The sequence below is a fragment of the Girardinichthys multiradiatus genome, chromosome 20 (assembly GCF_021462225.1).
Source record: "Girardinichthys multiradiatus isolate DD_20200921_A chromosome 20, DD_fGirMul_XY1, whole genome shotgun sequence".
Lineage (NCBI taxonomy): Eukaryota > Metazoa > Chordata > Actinopteri > Cyprinodontiformes > Goodeidae > Girardinichthys > Girardinichthys multiradiatus.
In genome coordinates this window covers 18,662,843-18,690,538 of record NC_061812.1, presented here as the reverse complement: position 1 = coordinate 18,690,538, position 27,696 = coordinate 18,662,843, and the positions used below count along the sequence as shown (strand labels likewise).

The 27,696-nt window shown below is 39.7% G+C and overlaps 4 protein-coding genes and 1 long non-coding RNA gene across 10 annotated transcripts in view; 2 read left to right on the top strand and 3 right to left on the bottom strand.

The window, feature by feature from the left end:
- The window catches only part of megf6b (multiple EGF-like-domains 6b), a 93,104-nt gene extending 81,160 nt beyond the window's left edge, over nucleotides 1-11,944 (bottom strand). Inside the window, exon 1 of one of the 3 annotated variants that reach the window (XM_047347403.1) lies at nucleotides 11,807-11,944. Coding sequence is in view for 2 of the 3 variants with exons in the window: in XM_047347400.1 (XP_047203356.1) it covers nucleotides 848-951 (104 nt within the window). In the remaining variant the exon portion in view is untranslated. Of the gene's footprint in view, nucleotides 1-847; nucleotides 1,948-11,806 lie in introns of those variants that run through there. The other 2 variants (XM_047347400.1, XM_047347402.1) reach the window with 2 other exon arrangements.
- Nucleotides 5,083-14,634, top strand: akr7a3 (aldo-keto reductase family 7, member A3 (aflatoxin aldehyde reductase)). Its single transcript, XM_047347411.1, has 7 exons — nucleotides 5,083-5,598; nucleotides 9,022-9,209; nucleotides 9,366-9,470; nucleotides 10,927-11,023; nucleotides 11,833-11,932; nucleotides 12,030-12,159; nucleotides 14,053-14,634. The coding sequence occupies exons 1-7, from the start codon at nucleotides 5,304-5,306 to the stop codon at nucleotides 14,212-14,214; spliced, it is 1,077 nt and encodes a 358-aa protein (XP_047203367.1). The 5' UTR covers nucleotides 5,083-5,303; the 3' UTR covers nucleotides 14,215-14,634.
- Nucleotides 14,525-21,461, bottom strand: mrto4 (MRT4 homolog, ribosome maturation factor). Its single transcript, XM_047347412.1, has 8 exons — nucleotides 21,310-21,461; nucleotides 21,042-21,100; nucleotides 20,849-20,952; nucleotides 16,035-16,116; nucleotides 15,868-15,935; nucleotides 15,641-15,792; nucleotides 14,913-14,989; nucleotides 14,525-14,823 (listed from the first exon to the last, which is right to left on the bottom strand). The coding sequence occupies exons 1-8, from the start codon at nucleotides 21,335-21,337 to the stop codon at nucleotides 14,680-14,682; spliced, it is 714 nt and encodes a 237-aa protein (XP_047203368.1). The 5' UTR covers nucleotides 21,338-21,461; the 3' UTR covers nucleotides 14,525-14,679.
- A 1,679-nt stretch (nucleotides 21,462-23,140) lies between these two features.
- LOC124856872 lies at nucleotides 23,141-24,041 on the bottom strand. Its single transcript, XR_007035437.1, has 2 exons — nucleotides 23,900-24,041; nucleotides 23,141-23,719 (listed from the first exon to the last, which is right to left on the bottom strand). It is a non-coding gene; the product is annotated as an uncharacterized LOC124856872 (long non-coding RNA).
- The window catches only part of iffo2b (intermediate filament family orphan 2b), a 40,128-nt gene continuing 36,145 nt past the window's right edge, over nucleotides 23,714-27,696 (top strand). For all 4 annotated transcript variants that reach the window (XM_047347798.1, XM_047347796.1, XM_047347797.1 and 1 more), the window contains exon 1: nucleotides 23,714-24,341. In XM_047347798.1, the coding sequence (XP_047203754.1) occupies nucleotides 23,875-24,341 (467 nt within the window). In that variant the 5' untranslated portion in view covers nucleotides 23,714-23,874. The remainder of the gene's footprint in view (nucleotides 24,342-27,696) is intronic.

Here is a 27,696-nt window from a genome sequence, read left to right as displayed (position 1 = left end):
TAAAATATATTAAAGAAGAAATGCAGGCCAATTGTACAGATTACATTATGAAACAGCCCAGAAGAAATGAAAAATATATCTTAAACTGCAGTCCTCATTTCAATAGCGTGCAATTTGCAATCGTATAATGCTGCTGCAAAAATATTGTATTTAAAGTATCAGATATTTACATTCTGCACATATTTTTGACCAATTGGATGGACTTGAGCTGCTCTTTATGGCCACATCAGATGTATATCTTCGGTAGCTAAGGTGCTAAAGCTCACAGAGTGGTGAGGACATTTTGTAGTGGTAAAGAAAGCAAAGTGTCTGGCAAATGTGGGTTAATTGTTATCTATATCGCTTTTGCGTTTTTCATGAATGATATTGCTATTAAATATTTTTCCTATGTGTGCAGCCCTACTGGACAGGCTGCTAATTTTGTGACTTTCGTATAATGTGACTGTAGGGCGCGCTTTTTCTTCTCTGCACCTCACAAGGGTCAAGTATTGGGATCCTCATCCTTAACGTGTATGGCCCGTGACGTCACGGGCCAGGCAAAGTGTCAGAATGTGCAAAATGCACCTATGTGTCTTTGACACTGGTTTTATGTTTAGTATATTTTCAATATAGAAAGAAAATCAAACTAATAAAAAAAAAATTTGCCCATTCATTTTCGACAATACATATTGTTTTTATCACAACTAGTTTCTTGAATTCCAGTTATCTAAACAGGCAAATACCTTTTACTGCTGTTGGGTGAAGGGGAACTTTGGAGTCCTCAAAAAAACTGTGAGGAATCAGTCAACTCTGCTCAACTAAACACATATAAAACAGTGTAATGTAAATAAAACCAGCATTTACTTACATATGAGGTTGGAGATTGCTGGCAAAGGTGTAGCTGAATAAATGAGCCTCTTCAATAAATATTAAATAAAAAGAAAAAAGGAAGATGCCCATTTTCGTCTCCATGGATTTATTCTCAGTTCAAAAAATGTTACAAATTCAGATCTTATTCAAGAATATACTTCATCGTCCCCAGATCATCCGAAGGAGCACCATTAATGCATTAAAAATCTCAACTTAAAAAAACTTCAACTGTGCGTAAATGTTCGTCCGCGTATGAAATCCATGACCCATCACAGCGTGTCTTCCTCCTACCCACAGCCGGTGTTTGGCACCGACTGAAAACACATATCTCCTCTATGCAGATAATGGAGTGAGGGACAAAACCTCCCACAGGCTGGCTGTCCGCTTTCCACCCACTGACTTGGTAATGATGGCAGAGTCTCGGTGGGCTGTTGGGTGAGGGCGGTAAGATCCACAATTTAGCAAAAAGCTCTCTGAAAGTCTCCAGCGAAATTCAATTCAATTCAAATTCAATTCCATTCAATTCAATTCAAAAATACTTTATTAATCCCAAAGGGAAATTAAATAAAACGCGCACACGCGGGGACAGTAGGGGTGTAATGGGAAGCAAAATGAAAGATTATTAAGTTCTGATTTTGACAAACACATTCTCTGTTCAGCAGTAAAGTTCGTTTACCTCGCTTCGGAAGCACTAATGCGGCCGATTGTGCGCGTAAAACGAACCCAGAACGTTGCGCGCACTGGCACGCACGCTTGGAAATGAAAGCGAGCTGGTTGGGTGGAAAATTGCCCCATCACAAGTTAAGACGGGGAGAATATTTGCGGCTGCAGCAGAGGAGCGTCTGGAGCGGCCGCTCTGCAGGATAAAACAGCTGATGGAGCAGTCTAAGGGTCAGGAGCCCGCTCTGACTACTGCTATTCTCCATACAAAGTCTGCATTGCCCTCATGGTATGTGTTCATGACCCGGAAGAATGCCGGGTCAGAGCTGCTTAGGCACCAGCTTTACTACAGCATGGTGTTTTAATTAGCATCTAGACATATCGGAGCTCATCTCAGACATGTGCCTCAGTTAAACTAGTCTAATGGCAATCAGGTGGGTGTGTTTGTGTTTATCCCTGGAAGCACTTCTGCCAGACCAGAATCAGGATTAACCTGTTGTGATGTCCCAAAAAAAAAAAAAAAAAAAGCTAAACATTTGCACAAACAAAATGATTAAGTAAGATGTGCCTCATGACCCACGAGAATCAAACTTACAAATTAAAGGCAAATTATTTCAGGACACAGTAAATCTAAATAAATTAGAATTAAATCGAAAAGTTAACAGTAATTAATTTACATTTTTAAAAATCATTATATATATATATATATATGTGTGTGTGTGTGTGTGTGTGTGTGGATTCCTCACAGTGTGACACATTTCAAACGTTTATTTCTGTTAATATTGAAATTTTGTCATACCTGCTTGTGTTTTGAGTTCTTCAGTTTGTGTTTTGTTATTTTACCTGGTCTAGTCCTTTGTTTTCTGTCTCCCTGCACCCCAAGCCCACACCTGTTCTGTGTTTCCCCCTGATTGTCTGTCATTGGTTCCCCCTACTGTCCCGTTTTGTATTTAAGCCCGTTTGTTTCCTTTGTTCCCTGCTGGTTCCTTATGTGTTGTTTGTGTTTATGTGAACACCTGGTACCCTGTCCAGCCATGAGCAATAAAGTGTCGTCTGCAAACTTCGAGCTTCAGGAGTTATTCCCCGCTTAATGGTCCAACAGAAACCCACATTATGACAGAAGGAACCAGCCAACGGGACCAAGCGGGAGGAATGGTGAGGGAATTCAAGTGGGTTGAAGTTCTGGCCAAATAATTTTTTCACCGGGTGACCTCTCCCAGCTCACCATGGAGAAGGCTGGAAATAGCTGGAAGCCTCCAAGACTGGCTTGAGGTGAGGAGGGATTTTTTTCCCTGATCCTCAGATCCACCACACCATTGAGGCTGAGCGACAAAGGGCCCTGGGAGAAATCGCCGCTTCTATGAGGTGATCTCCTGCTCCCTTCTCCACCCGCTTCTCAACCGAAGCTCGACACAGTTTTCCGGCTCATGGTTTAGCTCCTGATCAGCCATCGCCGCTGCTTCCGACTTCTAATCCTGTTCCTGGTCCAGTTCTGGAGGGGTTCATGGAAGAACTGCCTCCACACCCCGATCCTGTTCCTAGTTCTGTTCCGGAGGGGTCCGAAGCCAAGCCGCCCTTACACTCTGTTCCTGTCCATGAGGGTCTCGTGGATGGACTGCCTCCACCTTCCTGCTCCTGTTCCCGGTCCTGTCCTGGAGGGCTCTGAGGACAAACTGCCCCCATCCCTGGTTCCCGTTCCGGAGGAGTTTGTGGAGGACCTGTCTCCACTTCCTGTCCCTGAGGGTTGCGAGGACGCATCCTCTCCGCCTGCTGTGTCTTGGCAGCTATGCCGCAGATTTCCAAGGCCTCTCCGCAGGTCCCAGCGGTTTCTGCACTGCGCCTCTGCGCTCCACCGTGGGTTCTCCTGGTCCCGTCGCCGGCCTGCTGATCGCCTGCCCCTACGTTGCCGACCCGCTGATCACCGGATCGGCCGCCTGAACTCAACAGAAACCCACATTATGAAAACTTTGTACTTAGGATATTACATAAGACCAATAAAAAATGTTTTGTTTTTGTTTTTTTAACAAAAATGTTCAAGCCATGTTATGGCTTACTCAGTCATGGAGATGACTGCAGTCTTGACAGTTATCCAGCAGACAGTCATTGATACATTCCAGCAGAAGAGTAAGGCAAAAAAGGTCAACTCTGAAGAAGCTAGCTGTTCACATGATGCTGTATTCGGCCATGTTAACGGAAAGCTGAGTGGAAAGAAAACATGTGGTAGAAAAAGGTGCTCAGGTGACTTGAATAACTGCAGTTCTGACCAAAATGTACAGCGAAACTCATTTAAGAGTTTGGGGAAGATTCACAAGGCTAGGAACTACGGCTGGAGTCACCAAACCCAACAATGCTGATGAGCTGAAAGCGGCTATTAAAGCAACCTGGGCCTTTTTAACACCTCAGCAATACCACAGCAGTATTGTGATCAGCAGTAATTGATACTTTTCTACATTAACATTTTTTTATATCTAAGCATGTTCAGACTTTTTGAGAAACAAATTTTTGAATTTTCATTATCAGTCATTTTCTATCGCTTATTCCATAGTGGGTCGCGGGGAAGCTGGTGCCTATCTCCAGCAGTCTATGGGCGGGAAGCGGGGTACACCCTGGACAGGTTGCCAATCCATCGCAGGGCAACACACAAACAACCATGCACACACTCATCCACACACTTATGGGCAATTTAGAGTGACCAATTAACCTAACAGGCATGTTTTTGGACTGTGGGAGGAAGCCGGAGTACCCGGTGAGAACCCACGCATGCACGGGGAGAACATGCAAACTCCATGCAGAAAGACCCCCGGCCGGAAGTCGAAACCACGACCTGCTGCAAGGCAACAGTGCTACCCCATTTTCATTATCTGTAAACCATAATCATTAAAATTAATATAAATAAATGCTTGAATATATATATTACTCTGTGTAACAGAGCTGTATAATATGAGTTTCATGTTTTGAACTAAGTTATTAAAATAAGCAACATTTTCAATGATAAAATTAATTTAAATGTACTTGCATTCACAATTCTCTGATTCATTTAAAAGAAACAGCTGAAATCCTTTAGAAATGGGAAGCAAAATAAATGAATAATTGATCATTCCCATTCCACACCATTGTGGTGAGTAAAATATAAAATAATGGTATTTTGTTTCATGTTTATTTTATGTTCCCTCCCAAGGAGGTAGTGTTATGTGCAGATCAATATTGTTAATTGAAACGTTTTAGTAAAGCGTATAACCTTTAATGTAGTTGATTCATGTTTTATTTCAAAGTAAGAAGATAGCAGAAAACAATACAAAAGATCCATCAAGGCTGGAACAGTTGAGCTGTATTTATGAATATATTACTGTATTTTGCTGCAATAACAAACATGCTACTATTCTAAACCTCCAGTCTAAAGCTTTGTTATATGAATTTTATTTTACAATTTTACAGAATATTTATTTTACAGCAATTAAGCTGTAAAATTAAGAGTTCATGTTTGTCTAGCGTGTCTAAAATGACGATTTGCTGCCACCCTGTGTTCAAAGATAAGAACTACATCTAAACCACAGGGGGAAAAAAGGAGAGAGGTGAACAAATATTTACACGGGTCTAAAACCACAGGAAGTGTTCAAATGAACCTTGCACTGTTTTAGGAGCAACCTTGAAAGTACCAGAACAGCTGAAACGTTAGGTGGTAAAATTTCACACGGACTATTTTGCGTTTTGTACCGGCTGAGGAACTTTACGACACTCCCTTATTATCCAACCTTTGCCCTCCCTCCGTCACACGGTCTCTGCGGTACCGTAGCATGCTGTGGATAGTAACAGGCGGATTCTGCACGGTCACACGGGCCAACAACATAAAAACCATCCTAATACACTTGCCTCGGCTAGAGTCTTGCAGAAACATGTCTTCGTCCCCAGTTAAACGGCCTGTCACCTTACTGGGAACCATGGCGTTCGGCGGGCGAGCCGACGCCGAGCAAAGCCAGGGGATGGTGACGGCTTTCCTGAACAAGGGCCACAACCAGCTGGACACAGCCTTCATGTACATGGATGGGAGGTCGGAGGCCATCGTAGGGGACATGCACCTTCCCAAAACAGGTAGAGTGTAAGAATTTATAACCGTTTAAATTGAGTTTCTACAGTAATGAGAACAGATGGTTCCTCTTGGAGTAAGAAAATAAGTTGGTTGTTCGTAAGTTTTCACTGTTATAAAAATACTTATTTGCAGATAAAAGTTTTGGTGCAAAAGTCAATTCACGTTGTTTGTTTGCCAATAAATGGTTATAGTTTCTATTTTTCGCCTCAAGGTGGAGGCAATGTACGATTTTTGTGAAAGACGCGCTCATGAGTCATGAGGCTTGAGCACATTATTTTACCTCCAACGTTGTTGAATTTGTGCAATCCAGAGTTTATTTAAAGGCAATGTGTTGACAAGCTTTTGTAATTAATTTAGGAGTCTTCACGAATATATTATTTAGATTCTTTCAAGTGTTTTCTCCCCACTGAGGGACAATAAAGAGTATTTCTATGTGGATCAAAATCTTTGTGCTCCTGATTGAAATAAATTTTGAAAAGGTTTCCAACAGCATTGGCAGAAATTAAACCCCCACCTTGATAGAACCTCCACCACATTATACAGGCCCTTCTCAAAATATTAGCATATTGTGATAAAGTTCATTATTTTCCATAATGTCATGATGAAAATTTAACATTCATATATTTTAGATTCATTGCACACTAACTGAAATATTTCAGGTCTTTTATTGTCTTAATACGGATGATTGTGGCATACAGCTCATGAAAACCCAAAATTCCTATCTCACAAAATTAGCATATTTCATCCGACCAATAAAAGAAAAGTGTTTTTAATACAAAAAACGTCAACCTTCAAATAATCATGTACAGTTATGCACTCAATACTTGGTCGGGAATCCTTTTGCAGAAATGACTGCTTCAATGCGGCGTGGCATGGAGGCAATCAGCCTGTGGCACTGCTGAGGTCTTATGGAGGCCCAGGATGCTTCGATAGCGGCCTTTAGCTCATCCAGAGTGTTGGGTCTTGAGTCTCTCAACGTTCTCTTCACAATATCCCACAGATTCTCTATAGGGTTCAGGTCAGGAGAGTTGGCAGGCCAATTGAGCACAGTGATACCATGGTCAGTAAACCATTTACCAGTGGTTTTGGCACTGTGAGCAGGTGCCAGGTCGTGCTGAAAAATGAAATCTTCATCTCCATAAAGCTTTTCAGCAGATGGAAGCATGAAGTGCTCCAAAATCTCCTGATAGCTAGCTGCATTGACCCTGCCCTTGATAAAACACAGTGTACCAACACCAGCAGCTGACACGGCATCCCAGACCATCACTGACTGTGGGTACTTGACACTGGACTTCTGGCATTTTGGCATTTCCTTCTCCCCAGTCTTCCTCCAGACTCTGGCACCTTGATTTCCGAATGACATGCAGAATTTGCTTTCATCCGAAAAAAGTACTTTGGACCACTGAGCAACAGTCCAGTGCTGCTTCTCTGTAGCCCAGGTCAGGCGCTTCTGCCGCTGTTTCTGGTTCAAAAGTGGCTTGACCTGGGGAATGCGGCACCTGTAGCCCATTTCCTGCACACGCCTGTGCACGGTGGCTCTGGATGTTTCTACTCCAGGCTCAGTCCACTGCTTCCGCAGGTCCCCCAAGGTCTGGAATCGGCCCTTCTCCACAATCTTCCTCAGGGTCCGGTCACCTCTTGTCGTTGTGCAGCGTTTTCTGCCACACTTTCTCCTTCCCACAGACTTCCCACTGAGGTGCCTTGATACAGCACTCTGGGAACAGCCTATTCGTTCAGAAATGTCTTTCTGTGTCTTACCCTCTTACTTGAGGGTGTCAATAGTGACCTTCTGGACAGCAGTCAGGTCGGCAGTCTTACCCATGATTGGGGTTTTGAGTGATGAACCAGGCTGGGAGTTTTAAAGGCCTCAGGAATCTTTTGCAGGTGTTTAGAGTTAACTCGTTGATTCAGATGATTAGGTTCATAGCTCGTTTAGAGACCCTTTTAATGATATGCTAATTTTGTGAGATAGGAATTTTGGGTTTTCATGAGCTGTATGCCAAAATCATCCGTATTAAGACAATAAAAGACCTGAAATATTTTAGTTAGTGTGCAATGAATCTAAAATATATGAATGTTAAATTTTCATCATGACATTATGGAAAATAATGAACTTTATCACAATATGCTAATATTTTGAGAAGGACCTGTAAACTTTCTCCTCGCCTACTCCAAGCAAGTTGCGTAAAATCTTGTTTCTTACATACTACCACTTCACCTTTTGCTTTAAGTCTGAGTTTCCATGCCGAGCGTTCGGGTGAAATGCAATTTAATGCAAAGTTGACTAAAGATGACAAAAAACCTCATTTGCACAGCGTTTTCGCTCTGCAACAAAATGATCTGCAAGTATCATTTCAACAGGCTTATGATTAGCCCAACTAAAAGTGTGCCTCTCTATAATACTGACTGAATGGTTGATTTAAAAGGGAGGATGCTTAGAATCTCTCCTCTTTTGTCAATAATCATTACTTCTGAGAAAAATGTCATCTATCTTTGTCAGTTTACAGGCTTGTATGTTCCTACTAGTACGTTTGCACCTAAATCACCTATTCATGCATCATCAATCATTTCAAGGAGACATTTTCAATTGGTTGATAAGAAAGCGTCACGGTGACCTTGAAAGTCCAGCAAATGCTATTTGTTCAAGGGAATCTAACTAATGGACCAGGTTACCACCAGTGCAGAGCTTGTTTAGGAATTGCTGCAGGCATTTTAGTGTTTTATTTGCAGTAAAGTTGGAGACTTTTGGGAGGGGACTTGGTGTCAATAAGGGTGGCAAAGATGCCAGTTTTCTCTAAAAGGAAGAACAAAGAAACAAAGACAGTCGGCTTTTCTGAAAGAGCAACCAGCGTTGACCTGGAGTAAAGTCTTTTTGTCTTCTATGAAGCACTCCTCAGACTGTTTGGGACATCAGTGAAAATGTAAACATTACCACATGTCCTGTGTCACAATGCATTTATATGTGGGGTTCCCTCTTGTCCAAGGGAGTGGGTTCATTCACAAATTTGTCTGAAAAACACTGCGATGGATAAAGAAAATGATCAAAACATTCTCCTGAAGAAACTTTGCCCAGTAATTCAGGAGCAATTTGGTGATGAAAATCCATTTTTACCAGTATGATGGAGCAGATCTATCTTTAACTTATTTGGACCTCTTTACATCTGTGCTTCCTCTGAGAACATGTATAATAAGGCTTTAACATACATGATGAATTCACTGAAGGGTGACATGATTTCTCAGGACTTTGATGCAGTGGGTTTTCTTCATGTGTTAGGGCATAATGCATAAAAAGCTTGGTTAACAGCTAACCTAGCACTGTAGCAGGCTAACTTGTGTTGTTTTTATCATAACGGGTTGTCGTAGTTGTGTTGAGATAATTAAATCACAGAACATATCAGTCTGGGAATTCTTTCTTTACCCCACAGTAAGCATAGCAACCAAGGCAAACCCCTGGGATGGGAAAACACTGAAGCCGGAAAGCGTTCGCTCACAGCTTGAAACCTCCCTGCAGAGGCTGAAGACTGACTGTGTGGACCTTTTTTATCTTCATGCTCCTGATCATCAAAACCCCATCCAGGACACTCTGAGGGCTTGCAATGAGCTCCACAACGAGGTGAGCTGACTTGGAAAATTAACAGTTGAAAATGATGTAATAGTTTGGTGTCCAAATATAACACTGAATAAACAGTCTTTATAAGTGGATATGCTGTTTTTTTCTGTGTTTTAGAGAACATGAAAGTAAGATTTAATGTAACATTATCATCTTCAGGGTAAATTCAAAGAGCTGGGGCTGTCAAACTACGCGTCGTGGGAAGTTGCTGAAATTGGATGCATCTGCAGACATAACAACTGGATTGTTCCCACTGTTTATCAGGTAATATTTGATTAATGAATAAAGCAACAATTAAAAAAAAATCTGTGATAAATAAAACTAAAGGGGCAAAGTCAGGTATTCTGGTGGTATTTTCCTAACCTGCCTTAAAACCAAGCAAGTTTTGATCAAGTAGCTAAGGAATTTGTAAGTTGAGAAAGATCTGTATGTTAACATTTCACAGAAATGATCACAAATATGTGTCATGTTTCGTAAATTTTCAGAATCTAGCAGAAACCTGAAGATGTGTGCAAATAAAGTTCAGGAAGAAGTGAAAAATCTAAATCAAATTTATTAATCAGTCGTGGGGATTTTGTATTTATTTTTGTTTGAAGAAATAGTCACTTCTTCAAACAAAAGACTCAAATGACAACAGAGGTTTTTGTCTTGGCTGTGTTTTTAGGAGTTATGTTAATGTAGAATATTTATAGAAGGAGGATATTTAAACCGCTCAAACCTTTCCACATTTTGTCATCATACAACCACAAACTAGAGTGTATTTTATTGTACTTTTTATATTATAAAACCAAAACAAAATTGTGCCTTTTTGTATTTTAGAAGGAGAATGACACATTTTTTCTTATGTTCAACATGTTTTATGAATAAAAATCAGAAAAATGTAGCATGCATTAATATTTATCCCCCACTCTTCACTAAATAGTTTGTAGAACAACCTTTTACTGCAATTACAGCTGCAAGTATTTTTCGGGGAGGTCTCTAGAGACTGAAATTGTGGCCCATTTATCTTTGCAAATAGCTCAAGCTCAGTTGGGTGTGAATGGATAATGTCAGTTACAAGTCTTCACACAGATTTCCAATAAAATTTAGGTCTGGGCTTTGAATGGACCATTCTAACATGTGGAAATGCTTCGATCTAAGCTATACTTCTGTAGCTCTGGCTGTATACGTGGTCTTCCAGGAAGGATAGGAGTCATTCTAGTTTTTTCTGGGAATTCTCTGCATTTAGCTCCATCCAAATTCAAATCAAGTCTGATTGCTTCTTTGTATCTGCTGCAGTGGATTGAACAGTGCTTTGTGAAATGTTTAAAGCTTTGAGTTTTGTTCTATGGCCTAACCCTGCTTTGACCTTCTGCACAACTTTATCCTGGGCCTACCTGCTTTGTTCTTTGGTTTCCATGGTGCTGTTTGTTCAGTAATGTTCTTTAAAAAACTTGATTTAAAATAAATAAGTTGTTAAAGTAGTTGGCTGCACTGGATTTTATTTGGGGATTTTTTTAACTAAAGTGAGCTGAAAATGGCAACGAAACACTTTGAACATTTTGGTTTTAATTTGGCAAATGTGAGGTCATTTATACTAGGGCGCTGTTTATTGAACCTGCAGCATATCAAGGATGTACATTTTCAGAATTCTTACCTCTAAATCTAGAAAACTAGAGAAATGTTTTCCAGCTTTGCACATGTTTTTTTTTTTTACTCAGACTCTCACAATGTCTCACAGGGAATGTACAACGCTACAACAAGACAGGTGGAAACAGAACTGCTACCCTGCCTGAGATACTATGGAATGAGGTTTTATGCATACAATCCTCTCGCAGGTACTTCACCTATTGTGATGCACTCACTGTCTGAGTTAAAGTATACTTTATAGTTGAATAATGTAAAAAGTATACATTTTTCCCTATATTTAAATCATTCCTACAGGTTTTGTGTTTAAAAATACTTTTCCAGACTCAAATTTCTAGTTTTTTTTTACTTGTTTTTATAATGCTCTCAACATTTACCTAAAATCCCACAAGTCCTGAAACAGAAAGCTTTTCTTTGGGCATCTGGACTAACTTTAATGGCTCCATTAAAAATCTTTAACCTTCAGATGGGTCATGTTATCCTACAGTAAACATGTTATCCTGCGCTAAACACATTCTTTATAACACAGTTTCTGATCTTTGAAGCCTTTATTTTGTTTGTAAAAAGCATAAAAAGGGTGTTTCAATGTTTCAAACGTGTTTGTATTTACATCCCTGATCTTAGAGTTGCCAAAAAGGTAGTAAAGATGCCCTTTTTGTCTTCGAATAAGGGTAATTTATCTGTGGATTCTATCAGTAACAGCAAAACAGTCAAGGAAATGGACAAATACACAAGCTGTGATGTACCAATAGAAGAGCTTAGTATGTTGCGTTAAAATTTATCACGCACATTTATTCCTGTCACTCTATATTAGTTTTTGTATGACTTTTTCATTCTGTTTGTCCAATGTTTTAACCACCTAATAATCTGATGTTTTTGCATAAAAAACCCAGCGATATTTCAGTTTAAGTCGATTGTAAAAATGTATGAATTGACTTATTTTTCTGGATCTCTGTTATCGAGACATGTCTGACCTCTGATGTGACTTCTCATCTTCCAGGGGGTCTCCTGACAGGGAAGTACCACTACGAGGACAAGGACGGCTCTCAGCCTGCTGGGCGATTCTTTAGCAACAGCTGGGCTGCAGCATACAGAGACAGGTGAAAGACCAGGAACTCGTACCCTGCTGTTGCATGTTAATGGTATGTTTTGGTCTGCGCAGACTGTAACCATGACAGCTGGTCTTCTCTGTTCAAGATACTGGAAGCTGAGTCATTTCCAGGCCATAGATCTGGTTCTGAAGGCCTTAGAGACGGCATACGGCTCAGAGAAGCCCAGCCTGACTTCTGCAGCTATGCGCTGGATGTACCACCACTCCCAGCTGAAGGTACTGGTTATGTTTAGATACCAACTGCTACATAAGGTTAGATGGATGGTTATGGATGTTCAGTTTATCAAATAGGATAGATAAACACAACAGTGTATTAATTAGTTTTTATGCATCAAGTTCCAGTTGTGGGATCATTTTCACAGAAAACCACAAAATCCTGGAACTCTAAACTAAAGATGTATTAAGAAGTGTCTTTTACAATAATTCTACAAATGAAACATTTCATATTGAAGGATGGATGTAGTCCTGTTAAACAGAAACATAATTTGTTCATTAGTTACCAATCTCTGAGGACTCTAAGTACGGTTTGTAATGATTGTTCTCATTTATTTCAATTTCTTTCAAGTCTTTGAAAGAATCGAAGATTTTAAAAGCTTTTGACAGCTCTAAACATACACTTGCGCTTTAAAAAGTCATTTTTAGAATACTCTAGATCAGGGCCCGTATTCTCAAAGATTCTCAGCAAGCTCCTAATTTGGCTTAAAAGTCCTGCCAGGGACTCAAGTGTTATATTGTAGATTCTCACCAAAGGCAAGAAAACTGTGAATGAACACATGGAATTACATAGTAAACAAAAAGTGTAAAATGACTTTAAACATTTCTATATTTTAGATTCTTCAAAATAACCACCCTTTGCTCTGATTACTGCTTTGCTCTTTTGGCATTCCCTCCATGAGCTTCATGAGGTGGTCACCTGAAATGGTTTTCCAAAGAGTCTTAAAAGAACTATCCAGAGATTCACTGAGAGACGGCCAAAGGTTAATATTTCAGTCATTATAGCAAAGGCTGTCTACGGTAAGGAATCTAAAATATAAAACATATTTAAAGTTCTTTTTAAATGTTTTGTTTGCTACATAATTCCATATGTTCATAAATATAAAGAAAACCATTAAGTGAGAAAGGCGTTCTAAAACTTTTGATGGGAGTGAGTGTGTGTCTGTCTGTATAGATAGATCAATAAATGGATATAGATATATCTAACTATATATAGATATATCTCAGAGGTGCACCTTTAATCTATCCTGCTGCTGAAACGATTTCCATCTTCTCTAATAATTGTATGTTATAGAAATGTATTTATGGTTTAGGGGGTGGGTCCCTGCGCGGTTGAGCCGGTAGTTTTATTTCAATGTTCATTGCAAGGAGAATATCTCTCAGCCATCTTCTCTGCTTAAGACACTCTAGCTCACTAAAAGTCCTCCTCACTACTCCTAACATTTGTTCACTTTAGGAGCTCTCTTAAGGCCTAAGGTGCTTTGTGAATCCTTTTTATCTTACTGAGGGAAAATTCTAAGAAAAATCTTAGAATCAATTCAGTAGGAGCTACTTTTAGTCTTAGAAATCTTTGTGAATACAGGCCCTGGTTTGTTGGACTTTAACAGGCCATTGTACTATTCTGTCTTCACTGCTGCAAGATTTGGTTAGACAGGCGTTTTCAGAAGGTTGTGATATGAAATTCACCACTAGATGTCACTGTATTCACTGAGTTCCTACACAGTTGGTAGAAAGTAATTTCCAGATCTGGACTGGGATGGGAAAATCAGTATTTTTATTTCAATCCCCATTTAATTTGTGTCCATCCAGTATTTTATCGGTCATTTCATTGATCCTAATCCTTCTGTCCAGTTTCAATCCACCCCCTTCATGCAGGTTCTGTATTCAATCTCCAATTGCAGAAATGACACAAATTCATAGTGACGTTTTGAATTTAGACTTCAAATATTGTCTATAATGTGACTGTGGACTCTCAAAGTTTTGTCCCTGACATTAAAAATGCATAGATCCCTTTAAGGATTAAGTGTACAACTCTTGTTCACAACAGTGTCTGCAGCTTTAGTTAGTTACAAACCTAAAGTCAATGAATGCTCTTTTTCTGAATACTGTGTCCAGGGTGATCTGGGAGATGGAGTCATCATAGGAATGTCTAACATGGAGCAACTTCAGCAGAACCTGGCTGCAGCTGAGGAAGGTCCTCTGAATCAGAGAGTGGTCGATGCCTTTAATGAGGCCTGGGATCTCGTAGCCCACGAGTGTCCGAACTACTTCAGATGAAGACACTTGAAGCAAATATGTTGTCTATGTCCATTAAAATATAATTCTTTTTTTTTTTGACTGAAAACTGATTATTAGGCTACGGTTAGGGTCAAAATAGCCATTTTCATAAATTCTTGCTTAATCTTCCAAAAATCAGTTTAGGTGTGTGTGTTATCAGCTGTTGATGCAAAAGCACTTTGCAGTATGAATGTGAAAAATGTAACTATGATTCATAAAAGAAACTCACTATATGTTTTCTACCAAATGGCAAACAAATCTATAATCAAGTTTTCAGAAAAACCTTTGAAACATTCACAAAAGGACACAATTTGACACCAGTCCAGTGTTTACTGAACAACTCAGTCCGAACACAAAATTAAACAAGTTTCTGTATTGAAGTATTTTTTTAAAATAAAAAATGTGTGATAAATTTCCAAATAGAAGTCCATTTGCTTTTGAAAACTGGCTGATTTTGCAGGAGTTTTATTCCGCATCATCGTCCTCTTCATCTTCCTTTTCCTCCACGGGCTCTTCCTGATCGCCCAAACTCTCAAACTTGCCTGTCTCTGAGCTCCACATACATTTGATCTGCACTTTGAATTCTGCCATCTCAATGGCAAACAGTTTCTGTGAACACACAAGAGGAAGGTGGGACTATATGAGCTTGTGGAAAAAGAAAGACCTTTAGCATTTATCTGAGAAGTTTCAAAGCTCACCAGAAGCCGAGCCTGTTCAGGAGTCAGAACGTCCCCTTCTTTACAAACATCATAGCCTTTGAGCAGCGTTACTACACCTGTATGAACAAGTTGAAAACTGACATGAAATAATGAAGTACAAGAGTTGGCCAACAACTTATTTTTTGTAACAAAAGGTAAGTTTTCAGACAAAAACTCTTTGGATGGAGAAAATGGGCCATGGTTTTTTTTTTTTGGCATACCCACCTAGCAACAATAGATAAAATATATTAAAAATGAAATCAGCCAACCCTATAATGTCTTTGACAATTATTGGCACATCTAGTAGCTGAAAAGTCAGGAATCCAATCTTTTACTTAAGAACATTTGTTTGGTTAAACAAAAATAATTTTGTTTAGCTAAATTTGTGACAATTAGGGGCATCCCCAACAATCCCTATAAAACAAATGCAACTGAAGCTAGAAACTAATTGAGGCTCTTGAGACTTCCTGTTTTGCTAGAGTATAAATGACACACAGACACATCTCCATTAGCTGCTTCTCAAAATGGGTAAGACATGAAAGCATAAAACTCCTGTAAGACAGATGTGTGCTGATTTACATGGGTCAGGGAATCAGTACAAGCAAACAGTCACAGGGCGAAACTTGCTTGTATCTACACCCAGAGCAATGATTAAAATGTTGAAAACAGCCGGGAGCGAGATGAGGTTGGATGAGAAGACAGGTTTACCTCGCTGTCTATGTTCTCACCTTTCTTCAGAGCTGTAGGTAGTCCCAGCTGTCTCAGCTGAGGCTCCATTGAGTGAGGAAACTGTTCAAGAGGACCTTCTTCCAGCGTTACGTCCATCTGTGCCTGGTTGCCAGCGCGAGCGTAGTCCATCTCTTTGAAATAGTTAAAATATCTGCAAGTAGCCAATTTGAGAGCAAAGTTTAGAGAGGAACTACAACAAAGAAGACTTCAGTAGACTCATACTTACTCTTGTACTTCATCCTTTGTTTTATTTGTGAAAAGTACTCCCACCTCTCCACGCAAATACTTGCTGACCTGAATATCGGGATCATAAAAGGTTCAATTTTCTGCATAAACCAGGATGATATTAATTTGCATCAATAGGCTGAGTTTGGTTTTTAAAGCCACTCTTACCTTGTGCAAATTATCTTTGTATTCATCTGTTTGCCCTTTTCCCAAAGCAACAATCATGACTTTATTTTTGCCAAAGAAGAATCTGCACACAAAATAGAACATTTTTTTTTAACAACTAATTACATTAATGAGATTGGATTTTTAGCAAATTAAACAGGTGTGTGCCAACAGTTATTGCCACTGACATGTTTGTCTTTTGCCAAGTTGTACAGTAGGAATGTGCGTACAGAGTTACCATAAAACCAGACACTTCTTAGCGGCTCTCAACTTCAATTTTCCTGTAAGTGTTTTCTAAGCGAAGTTCACATCTTATATTTTCTCTTATACATGAGGGAGTAGTGGCCTAGTGTTTAGAGAGCAGGGCATTTGTGTCCTGGAGAGGCCACAAGCACCCTGGTTTGAATCCCACAGCCTGCCACTCTGGGTCCCTGAGCAAGACCCTTAGCCCTTGAATGCTCCCCAGGTGCTGCACAATGGCAGCCCACTGCTCCCTAATGGATGGGCTAAATCCCGAGGACAATTTCTCCATTGTGAGATCAATGAAGTCTAAAGGTATTTATTTAATTTATACAGACTTTGAACAGAACTTATGGTAAAACATCATAATTCCTGCTGTTTTAGGTGAGTAAAACTACATGTGATGCTCTTGAAAAGAGCCCTCTTTTGTATCCAAAACATGACTTTCTGTAGAAACCATTAAATGCCGAGTGACTAATTTATGCATAAATCTGAAATAAATTAACTGTATTACAATACATTTCTTCTCATCCTAAATGAACTCATCTACTTGTCCACTGATTGTACCGTTAACACTGTATGTTGGATCTTATTGGTCTCAATAAATCAGCAGATTGAGGTTGTTACAGCCTGATAAATCAACCAAAGTCTGTCCCAGTAACCTCTACTAATCTCCTACACACGCTTCTAGTGTTACCGGGCTCATGAGCACAGCGACAAAACAAATCCACCCCAGCAGGTGCCTACATGGGCATTTTAGAAATAACATCAGGATTCTACTAATCTATTAAAAGTAAAATGTTTAATCCAATATGAGTCTGGGGGTAGCTGATGGCTGTGCAAGTAATAAAATGTGTTTTAAATTTTATCTCCAAACAATCACAAAAACAAAAAGCAATGCGCAAAAAACACTTATTAAAGTCAAATGGCCCCATCCACTTTGTGTACTCCTAGTTTGTCTGGAAGCAGTGCGTTTCCAGACGATAACTGCTGTACGTTATGCTATAATCAACCAGGTGTGGTGTAGCTAGTCCCTTGGCTGGTTTCTCATTCATTTTCACTCCATCCTTGTACTCAAATCGTGTTTGTGTGCTTAAACAATTATAAAAGTGAATAGTGGAGGGACAAAAAACAAAGTGTAAATCCTGTAAAATTACCGTATTGCAAAATGTGGATCTGAAAGATGTGTCTTTAAAAATATAAAATCATCCAAGAGCTGAGGAAAACCTGGTAGATGCAACAGACTTCAGGGATTTATCTACTAGTAGCACATTATTCTTTGACTGTAAAACTGTTATTTCTGGCATTGTTCATCAATTCAACAAACAAGCAGGTGCTGGTAACAAAACCAATGTAAAGTCAGTTCTTTGCTCAGCATTGCCTCTACTATTATACAATAGTAAAAGACATTTAAAATATTTAGAATGGCATTCTTCCTCCCCACAACCAAACTTTCAGTCAACTTAAACATCATTCTTGCAAGGAAAACTTTAGGACTTAGTTAATATTTAATTTCTTACAAGTACAACTGTAATTTTAGACATCTTAATGTCTTTTGTCATTTCAACCAGTAATACTTGTTGATATTCTATTATAAAAAGGGCAGCAAAGCACTGCCGACTCCCCGTCACATTTTGTTGACTTGGGATTGTGTTAGCAATCTAATATAGTGTCTTTTTTATGCAATGGAACAGCCAAGAAAAAGGAGATTTTTCTCCTGTCTGACAACATTAGGATCTCATCTTTCCTAATGAGGTATACACATTGGAATAAATCATCACTATTAATTACGCAGAGCGTTCAGTGTTCTAATTTCCAGTGCTTTAAAAGGAAGCATCTGTTGTGTTCAAAAGAACTTGGCTACAACATTAACACCTCATTTATTGCTGAGGCATTTTAGAGCCCTGCATGAAAACAAGGAGACGGACGAAGGTGGACCAAGTTCAGGTAAATCATTTTAGGATGCAAAGACAGCAAGCAAACATACAGTCACATGGTACATTACTTTGTATTTTTTTGTAATTAAATACCACATTTTTTCCCATCGGGAGAAGATTGATGTTGATGAGGCCTTGGTCAATGTGGTGCTAGGGGAATCCCAGGCCTTTACTACAGCGGAGGACAACGAGTTTACAAAGCTTGTTAAAGCCCTACCTATGTTCTCCCCACAAGGCAGGTGTTTATCTGAGTACGTGATGCATTTTTCCCCATATTTGCTATTCTAAGTCCTCTCTTTCATTTAGACTGAACGCTTTGGTAGAGCAAAGATATAAGAAATCCAAGAAGAAAACCAAAGCCATTGAGACGAAGGCATCTGCAGATAGTTAGATTTCAGAGAAGTGGACCTCTATCAACTCTAAAGCATATCTAGCTGTGGCATGCCATTGAAAATTTGGCGTAAATACCAGCAGCACTTATGTCAGAGTGGGGAATAACAGAAGTACTTGCTTTGGATATGAATACTTGTGCCAAGGAGCTTTGTTTTTGTCACACACAATGTGTAGGGCATACTTTAAATTTACTCAGAAAAAAGGCTCTTGATTAAGATACTATGGCATCTGTCATCGGAACAAACTGCAGGAAGATAACAGGTTATTTTAACACCGCAAAGGTTAGTTCCTGTACAGGTCCTTCTCAAAATATTAGCATATTGTGATAAAGTTCATTATTTTCCATAATGTAATGATGAAAATTTAACATTCATATATTTTAGATTCATTGCACACTAACTGAAATATTTCAGGTCTTTTATTGTCTTAATACGGATGATTTTGGCATATAGCTCATGAAAACCCAAAATTCCTATCTCACAAAATTAGCATATCATTAAAAGGGTCTCTAAACGAGCTATGAACCTAATCATCTGAATCAACGAGTTAACTCTAAACACCTGCAAAAGATTCCTGAGGCCTTTAAAACTCCCAGCCTGGTTCATCACTCAAAACCCCAATCATGGGTAAGACTGCCAACCTGACTGCTGTCCAGAAGGCCACTATTGACACCCTCAAGCAAGAGGGTAAGACACAGAAATAAATTTCTGAACGAATAGGCTGTTCCCAGAGTGCTGTATCAAGGCACCTCAGTGGGAAGTTTGTGGGAAGGAGAAAGTGTGGCAGAAAACGCTGCACAACGAGAAGAGGTGACCGGACCCTGAGGAAGATTGTGGAGAAGGGCCGATTCCAGACCTTGGGGGACCTGCGGAAGCAGTGGAATGAGTCTGGAGTAGAAACATCCAGAGCCACCGTGCACAGGCGTGTGCAGGAAATGGGCTACAGGTGCCGCATTCCCCAGGTCCAGCCACTTTTGAACCAGAAACAGCGGCAGAAGCGCCTGACCTGGGCTACAGAGAAGCAGCACTGGACTGTTGCTCAGTGGTCCAAAGTACTTTTTCCGGATGAAAGCAAATTCTACATGTCATTCGGAAATCAAGGTGCCAGAGTCTGGAGGAAGACTGGGGAGAAGGAAATGCCAAAATGCCAGAAGTCCAGTGTCAAGTACCCACAGTCAGTGATGGTCTGGGGTGCCGTGTCAGCTGCTGGTGTTGGTCCACTGTGTTTTATCAAGGGCAGGGTCAATGCAGCTAGATATCAGGAGATTTTGGAGCACTTCATGCTTCCATCTGCTGAAAAGCTTTATGGAGATGAAGATTTCATTTTTCAGCACGACCTGGCACCTGCTCACAGTGCCAAAACCACTGGTAAATGGTTTACTGACCATGGTATCACTGTGCTCAATTGGCCTGCCAACTCTCCTGACCTGAACCCCATAGAGAATCTGTGGGATATTGTGAAGAGAACGTTGAGAGACTCAAAACCCAACACTCTGGATGAGCTAAAGGCCGCTATCGAAGCATCCTGGGCCTCCATAAGACCTCAGCAGTGCCACAGGCTGATTGCCTCCATGCCACGCCGCATTGAAGCAGTCATTTCTGCCAAAGGATTCCCAACCAAGTATTGAGTGCATAACTGTACATGATTATTTGAAGGTTGACGTTTTTTGTATTAAAAACACTTTTCTTTTATTGGTCAGATGAAATATGCTAATTTTGTGAGATAGGAATTTTGGGTTTTCATGAGCTGTATGCCAAAATCATCCGTATTAAGACAATAAAAGACCTGAAATATTTCAGTTAGTGTGCAATGAATCTAAAATATATGAATGTTAAATTTTCATCATGACATTATGGAAAATAATTAACTTTATCACAATATGCTAATATTTTGAGAAGGACCTGTATTTCATTTTAATATGAATTTAATTTTTATGACTTTTCAAGCACTTTCAAGATACTTTTAAGGATGATCTGTACTTCCCTTTAGTTAATGATATAAATGATCAAAACTTGCCAATTGTGTTGAAGTTTAACTGAACAAAAAAATGCAAACATTTTTTGAGTTAAATGACCTTAAAAATGAGTAACAATTGAACTAATTTGCAACTTATTAATGAGTACATTTTAAATGACTGGTTGGAATTTTACTCATTTATTCGTGTCTTTCGCCTTTCAGACATAAATTATTTCCGAGAAATTTGGGCAGTCCTTGAAAACCTGAATCCAAGTGCGTCATTATTATTACCTGCTGTGCTTCCATGCTGTCCTGATGTCTTTCAGCTTGTTATTCCTCATATTTTCCACAGAGAATATGAACAAGTTTGTGTAGGTGTCCACACATTTCCGGAGCTAAATAAAAAAGGCCAAGAGATTTATTTCACACAGAGGAGAAGCTAATATCTGATTAAAACACTCTGGATGTTATGAAAAATACTCACCTCCTCTATTAACTTCTGTTTGGATTCTAGTCCCTTTTTGGCTGTTTTTGTCAATGAAACTGATGGAGGAAAACAGTGGGAATAAATTAGGTTTAAGAAAGATGTGAAGCAGCAGGACTGCCGCCATGCTGACTGAAGATGTAAAGAAGCTAGCTTATCCAGCTTCTGGGCGCGTTTTCTCATTAATAACTAATCAGTCATCAGTTAAAAACACAAACCGATTTGAGTTGTTGAAACAATTTTTCATCTAAAATGTTTTTTTCCTTACTTTTCTTGTCCCTCTTTGACTTCGGCATGGTGGCAGGACAGCAGAACACGTGAAGGAGAAGGACCCTAAATGTTTCTGTTTGAGAAAGTTGGCGATGTAGCGCCTGATTAAAATTAACGCATTTGTTAGAACATTAAAACGCGTAAATTCATATTATAACTTCACTGGCGTAAAATAAAAAAGTGCTCTCGAATATTTATGTTGTTTGCTCTTCTTCTTCTTTTAAAAGGTTACATTTATCATGTGATCCAACGCAGGCTGTCAGCTACCTGCAGGAAACGGGGATTAACTACATAAATGATAATATGGCACAACCCAGCAGGGTACACTTGTATGGTATTACTTTAATTATCAGATAAACTCCTCATCTCTACATTGTGTACTTTTGGATCTTAAGATTTTATTTGTGGGTGTGTTTTGGTATGCACAACCTAATTATTTAATTTAATTACCCGGTGTCACAGTTTGTACTGCAGCTAAGTGCTTAATAATGTTCAGTCTTCATGACATAAAAGCTGCTTGGATAAAAAGTCAATAAAGATCCATGTTTCATATTAAAAGAAGACGAGCAGATGTACTTTTTCTTTGTTTTTACACAGTTTTGTAATTACCCACGCCTAAAGAAATATTAGAAAAGGCAACATCGAATAAGGTTTTTTCCATTACATTGTAGAAATTAACATTTTAATTCAAACAAATAAATAAAGGTAAAGGAAAGAAGCTATTACAGAATAAAACCTACTATAGGAGAGTAAGATGTTAGCAGAAAAACGCCATGTGGAGGATTACACTCCGTATATGTTTTGAATTTGTGTAATATTAATGCATTTATGTGTGTGACTGTGTGTGTGTGTTTACATTGGTCTAAATTAAGTCAAACAAATATCTTCTTTTTTATGGTAAAGACTAAATTACACTAACATTATACATTTTAAGACATTGGAATTTTATTTGAGAGTCAATTGACTCTAAGGTTATGCATAATTATGCAAAGCTGCAATTAACATTTTAAATACAGCTTTGGGTATTTGAAATTTTTGTAAAATGGTGAACTACTCATTATGGTGGTGGAATCAAGCTGTGGGAAGGATTCTCTTTAACGCAGAAAGGGAAGCTGGTCAGAGTTTATTGGAAGATAGAAAAGTCCACTTGTGTGTTGTTTATATTTTTATATTATTTCGAATTTCTACATATATCTTTGCCATCAGCCTGAAACCTCATATCACCAAAAACCGTTCAGGAAATGAAAATCTTGCTGTACACTACATCTTGTAAATGTACATTGTTTGGTCAAAGTCACATGCTATTATATTTTTCACAGGATATTTAAGATAGAACCAAAGAGAGTTGTGAAGTGTGATCAGGAGAGTTGAGTATCACAGGAGAAAAACATAGAGCTACAAGGGACTTTATTGCAAAAATAAACAAATTCAATTCATATTCTAAAGTACAATATCAAGTTTAGTGCAATTCATTTAAACTCAGTGCAAATCTGTGGGATCAAATTATAATACAGTTTATTTCATTACGATCAGATTAAAAGCCAAATCCAATCACATGCAGCCTAGTTCAAAACAGCCAGATTGTTATGTGCTGCTATTCTGGTGCCCATAATATTATTCAAGTGGTTTTGTTGCAGCTGACATGGCAAATATTATTGCTTGCAGATAATGTAACTATTTATGGTTACAGGTTTTCCTCTCCACCCCAGACTTTCTTTTGAATGCGATTACGGGACAAAATATTGGAGCATATTTGCGACTGTTGTAGAAAACTATTTACTGCATTTGTCATAACTATACAGATAATTTATTTCGGAATTAAGATCACATTCAGAGATGCATGTTTATTACGTTTCTGTAAGAAGAAGCAATCAAACTTTAAATTCAATTTAAAACAACTGTTCTAAAATATGTAACGGAACCAAATGACATGGCATCGTTAAGCCTTGGCTGAGTCCCTTCGTCACTGAGACAGAGGGAGAGGCCTGGGGAGGGACGTGGGAGGGGCTGATAAGGTGATAGTGCCGAGTTTAGCACTTTGCAACATGATCCACGGAGAGGCCGGGCTCTGCGGCGCTGCATCCTGCCCCAACGCTCCGCATGGAGACTGGGTAGAGCCGTGGTGAACCGGGGAATGATAAACACAGAAGGCGGACAATTTCTCCTCCTCAGTCGGCCGGCAGCATCAGCAGATCTGGACAAAGACGGTGACAAGAAACATGAGAGTGACGGGAAGTGCAGCTGGTGCTTATTATTTCGGTCTGCGTCAAACCTCCGGTTCCGTCAGGAGATGAAGCCCTCTGTGCCTCTTAAAGGACTTCTTGGGTTTGCTATTTGCTGCAGGAGCCCGTGTTAGAGTCTTCTAGCGGAGACAGTGATGGTTCCCCCATCTTCCGTGCTCTCAGCATCTGCATTGTGAGGAGAAATCGTCCAGTGGGAGTGGGGATCAGAAGGAAGATGAACACATAACTAACAACAGGTTACTTCGTTGCAGACAAACCATAGAAAGCCATTGCTACGTTATTGTTTTTTTTTTGTTTGTTTGTTTTTATTGCTTTTCAACATGAGTTCCCTGTTTTTTTGCGAACCTCCGCCCGGTCCGGTCTGCAGCGGCTCCGGCGCGGTGACCAGCGCCCTGCGGAACGACCTGGGCTCCAACATCCATGTGCTGAAAACCCTCAACCTGCGCTTCCGCTGCTTCCTCGCTAAAGTCCACGAGTTGGAGCGGAGGAACAAGCTGCTGGAGAGCCAGCTGCAGCAAGCCCTGCAGCGGCCGCAATGCCGACACCCGTTCGGCCGGGAGGTCGCGGTGCAGACGGACGGTCCCGAGTCCAGGCTCCCAGGAACCATCTGGAGTTTCACCCACATCCGGAGGCAAGGGGAGCGCTTCGAGACCCTGCACGGGCCCGGGGTGACGTGGACGCACCCGGACGGAGTCGGGGTGCAGATAGACACCATCACCCCTGAAGTGAGGGCTCTGTACAACGTGCTGGCCAAAGTCAAGCGAGAGAGAGACGAGTATAAGAGAAAGTGAGTAAAGGCATCCAGTCATACTTTATATATGAATTATACAGAATTAAGAGTTATAGTTTCCTTATTTTACCTCAGACTTTTCTCTTGTTAAAAGCAGTTAATGGATTGCTCCTATTTGAATGTACCTCAGCACTCAGACCTGAGAAAAACACATTGGCCCAAATCTGGCCCACATCTGCACTTTTCTCACTGTCCTCATTTGGCCCTGAATGACTCCTCTGACTCACGGTGATTCTGGCTTTCTGAGCTCAGCCAAACATCCACCACCAGCAACCTCAATCTACTCTAGGTCAGACCAGGCTGCTTTTTGACATTTTGGCCCCGTCTGGATGTCACAACACCGGCTTGTGTTGCAGCTAAGCTCCAAGACATAACTGTCAGTCTGTTCATCTAAAGTTTAAAGTTTGAATCATGTTTTTTTTTTAAAACAGATGTTTATTATCTCGCATACTTGTTTGCTTATAGTCTTACATCTCATCAAAATACTCATAAGGATGCTTATAAAGGGTTATTTTGGTTTATTAGACAAGTAGCCAGGTAATAACTAGTGTTGTATACAAATGGAGCAAGTATATATTTAAAAAAATGTAATTGTTACTCTGCAACTGTCCAAGTTATTTCATTCTAGTCCCTGAACATTTTCAATAGGATGATTTGTTGTTTGATAAACCGTTTGGCTTTGAGCTATCATGATTCAGAAATAAATTGGCTCTAAATACAAAGCATGGACCTGTGTTGTGTCTACACATAAAGGAAGACTTAGCAGGACTTAAAATGTCAAATTTAAATAGGTTCTTCAGCCTGTCACAAAGACACAATTTGTTCTTGTTTCTTTAGTTGAATCTCTGAAAAGCTCAACTGATCAGAAAGTTTGAAAGACAGAAAAGGTGTTTTTGCACCAACAAAGTTATTTTTCAAATAACTATTTGTAAATACGGTTGATCATTTCTCCTGAAGATCATTAGAAGTATAAATACAACATTTTTGTAAAAATATTAACACAAACATTTAAATGTGCTTTTTTCAAAACAGAAAAGCAACCATTATTTCTACAGCTGCTAAAAATATATATATTGGTTGATTAATAATAATGTCATCTATAACCTTATTTTATTGTCATTTAGATTCTGATACAAAGACTAAAGCCAAAATATAGAATAAACACCCGCTAAATGTAGGTGTAGATTTCAAGCATTTCTTGTGCCAAACATTGTACCTTTTGTTGTTCTGTTCACTAGAGTAACCCTGGGAGTATTATAGGCTGATACCAGTAGGTTAATTAATCGGCTTGAGTAGCCAGCCTGCAGTCAGGTGCTTAACACACATGTCGGTTGTAACTTGCCAACTGTAGTTATAAAGCATTACCTTAATAAGAGCAATGGATGGCGCTTCTTTATTTTCTACTCAATGACTGTCCATGCCAACCAGAAATGTTTCCAAATGGCTGAATTTATTTTTCTTTTATACAAGGGAAACGTGTGCAGCCTTATTCCAGCCAGCTGACTAGCAATGAAAAGCAACTGAAGGGGTGGGGTGGGGTGGTGGTCAACGCCATGTTACTCTTTGCTTCAAACAGACACGTCATCACTTTTTTGGTATCAAGTTAAAAGGAGCTGTAGGAACAATATTATGGATACATTTAAAGGTCTTGGTATATCTGGACACGGTTACTGGCCCACAACAATGCTCCTTGACTTTCAGGTTCTTTTCATCTGCTCTAGATAGTTTCTAAGGTTCGACACAAAATAGATTTGTAGAGATCTTTCTATGGGCTATGGTGATATACAAAAATAAAATATGGATAAAAATGGACAATATTTGGTGAAAAGATTTCAGGTGACTCATGTTAACAGACCTGGTCTGATTGAAGGTCCCGCTCTTAATTTAGCAGAACAGAGTTTGTTGCTGTGCTTACAGACTTTTGAGGCCTGCCAGGAAATCGGCCAATATTTTTTTGTCTAAGCTAAGCCAAATTTGGCACTTACCCTTTTATCCTCCACCTATCTTTTTATGTGTGTCCTGGTCAGATACAAGAACTAGCTGGAAAAATGTGAAAACGTGCCCAATACCCTCTTTTAAAGATCTTCACAAGCCTGAAAACTAAAACTAAAAATATTGAGGGGTACAACATTTGCATAGGGTACTGTCACAAAAAAAACCTGAAAAGAAAAGGACTCTAGATTAGAGAAATGTTTGCACAGGGTTATCTTCTGTCTGGATTTATTTGGACAAAGCTCCCCTGAAATTGCAGTGAAGAGATGATGGACATAATTACACTGGAGCTGCTTCATATAAAGGATGTGAAAGCTGTAGGAAATTCCTTTGCATGGCTCAGTTAGGGAGTCATATGAACTGTATTTCCTTGAAGACTCACCACAGCTTCCTCAGTGTGGCCGGGAGACTGCTGGAGGAAGACATGTCAAGAAGCTCCGTCTTCTGTTCAGCATCGTGACTCAAGCAGAGAGGCATTTTTACAGACCTTTGCCTGCTTGGCGAGGTCGACTATGACAGCCACTGATTTCCCTGTGAGCCACTGACTCAGTCACACTGAATGTGTGTGCTCTCCCACTCTGCTGGGAAACCGAATATCCTGCCCAGTCCTTCCCTGTAACCCTAGCATGTCCTTTTTTGTGCATTTCTGCTGGAGAAGATGACCGACAGTAGCTGGGAAAGAAGCCAAAGGGAAAACATCATGCTACTGAAATCCCTAATCTGCAGCTCGTCAGTCTGGAATAGAATGTGTTGACTCGATACGTTGTTGAAGCTTTCAGATTGAACTCCTCAGGGATTTATTATCAATGACAAGCTGTCCTGCTTCAAATTTAAGCATTAAAATGTAACATCCCTCAAAATGATGAGTTAAACAATCTTTTCCAGAGGTTTTGTTTTATTTTGAACAGTTTTATTTATAGAGAAAAGTGAGAGACAACAAACATTCCTTGCCTCTTTTTATTGGATGATAATCATGGTAATCAATCCCCTCTCTGCTCTAAACTCAGTAATTGCATCACTGTGCTCACTGGCCAGTTGCTTTGTTTCTCTCTTCCAGACTAAATCCTCTTTACTACAGTCATGTTTCAGGATTCAGTCCCTGAGCTCCGTTTTGCTGTGCCCTTTCTGTTCTGTACTCTTTGTGTTCAGCCATTCCTTCACTCCACCCTCCATCAGGCCCCCCACCGCTCTACCTCTCCGTGTGTCACATACAGACTGCTTTGTAAGGCATCCTCACTCCCAAAGGGTCTCCAACCCCGTGCTTCTGTACAGCCCTGTTGATTTATGAAAGTATTACAAGTTCGGACACACACAAAGAGATCGATGGTCGGTTTGCCTGTGTCTCACTCTCCAACTTGCA

Bases quoted from the DNA above. Each gene is read 5' to 3' on its own strand.
- akr7a3 (XM_047347411.1), top strand. From the start codon at position 5,304: ATGCTGTGGATAGTAACAGGCGGATTCTGCACGGTCACACGGGCCAAC. The intron at 11,024-11,832 runs GTACTTCACCTA...CTCATCTTCCAG, and splicing joins TGCATACAATCCTCTCGCAG to GGGGTCTCCTGACAGGGAAG. The intron at 11,933-12,029 runs GTGAAAGACCAG...TCTCTGTTCAAG, and splicing joins GCTGCAGCATACAGAGACAG to ATACTGGAAGCTGAGTCATT.
- mrto4 (XM_047347412.1), bottom strand. From the start codon at position 21,337: ATGCCGAAGTCAAAGAGGGACAAGAAAA. The intron at 15,936-16,034 runs GTAAGAGTGGCT...CCCGATATTCAG, and splicing joins ACAAAGATAATTTGCACAAG to GTCAGCAAGTATTTGCGTGG. The intron at 14,824-14,912 runs GTGAGCTTTGAA...GTGTGTTCACAG, and splicing joins CTGAACAGGCTCGGCTTCTG to AAACTGTTTGCCATTGAGAT.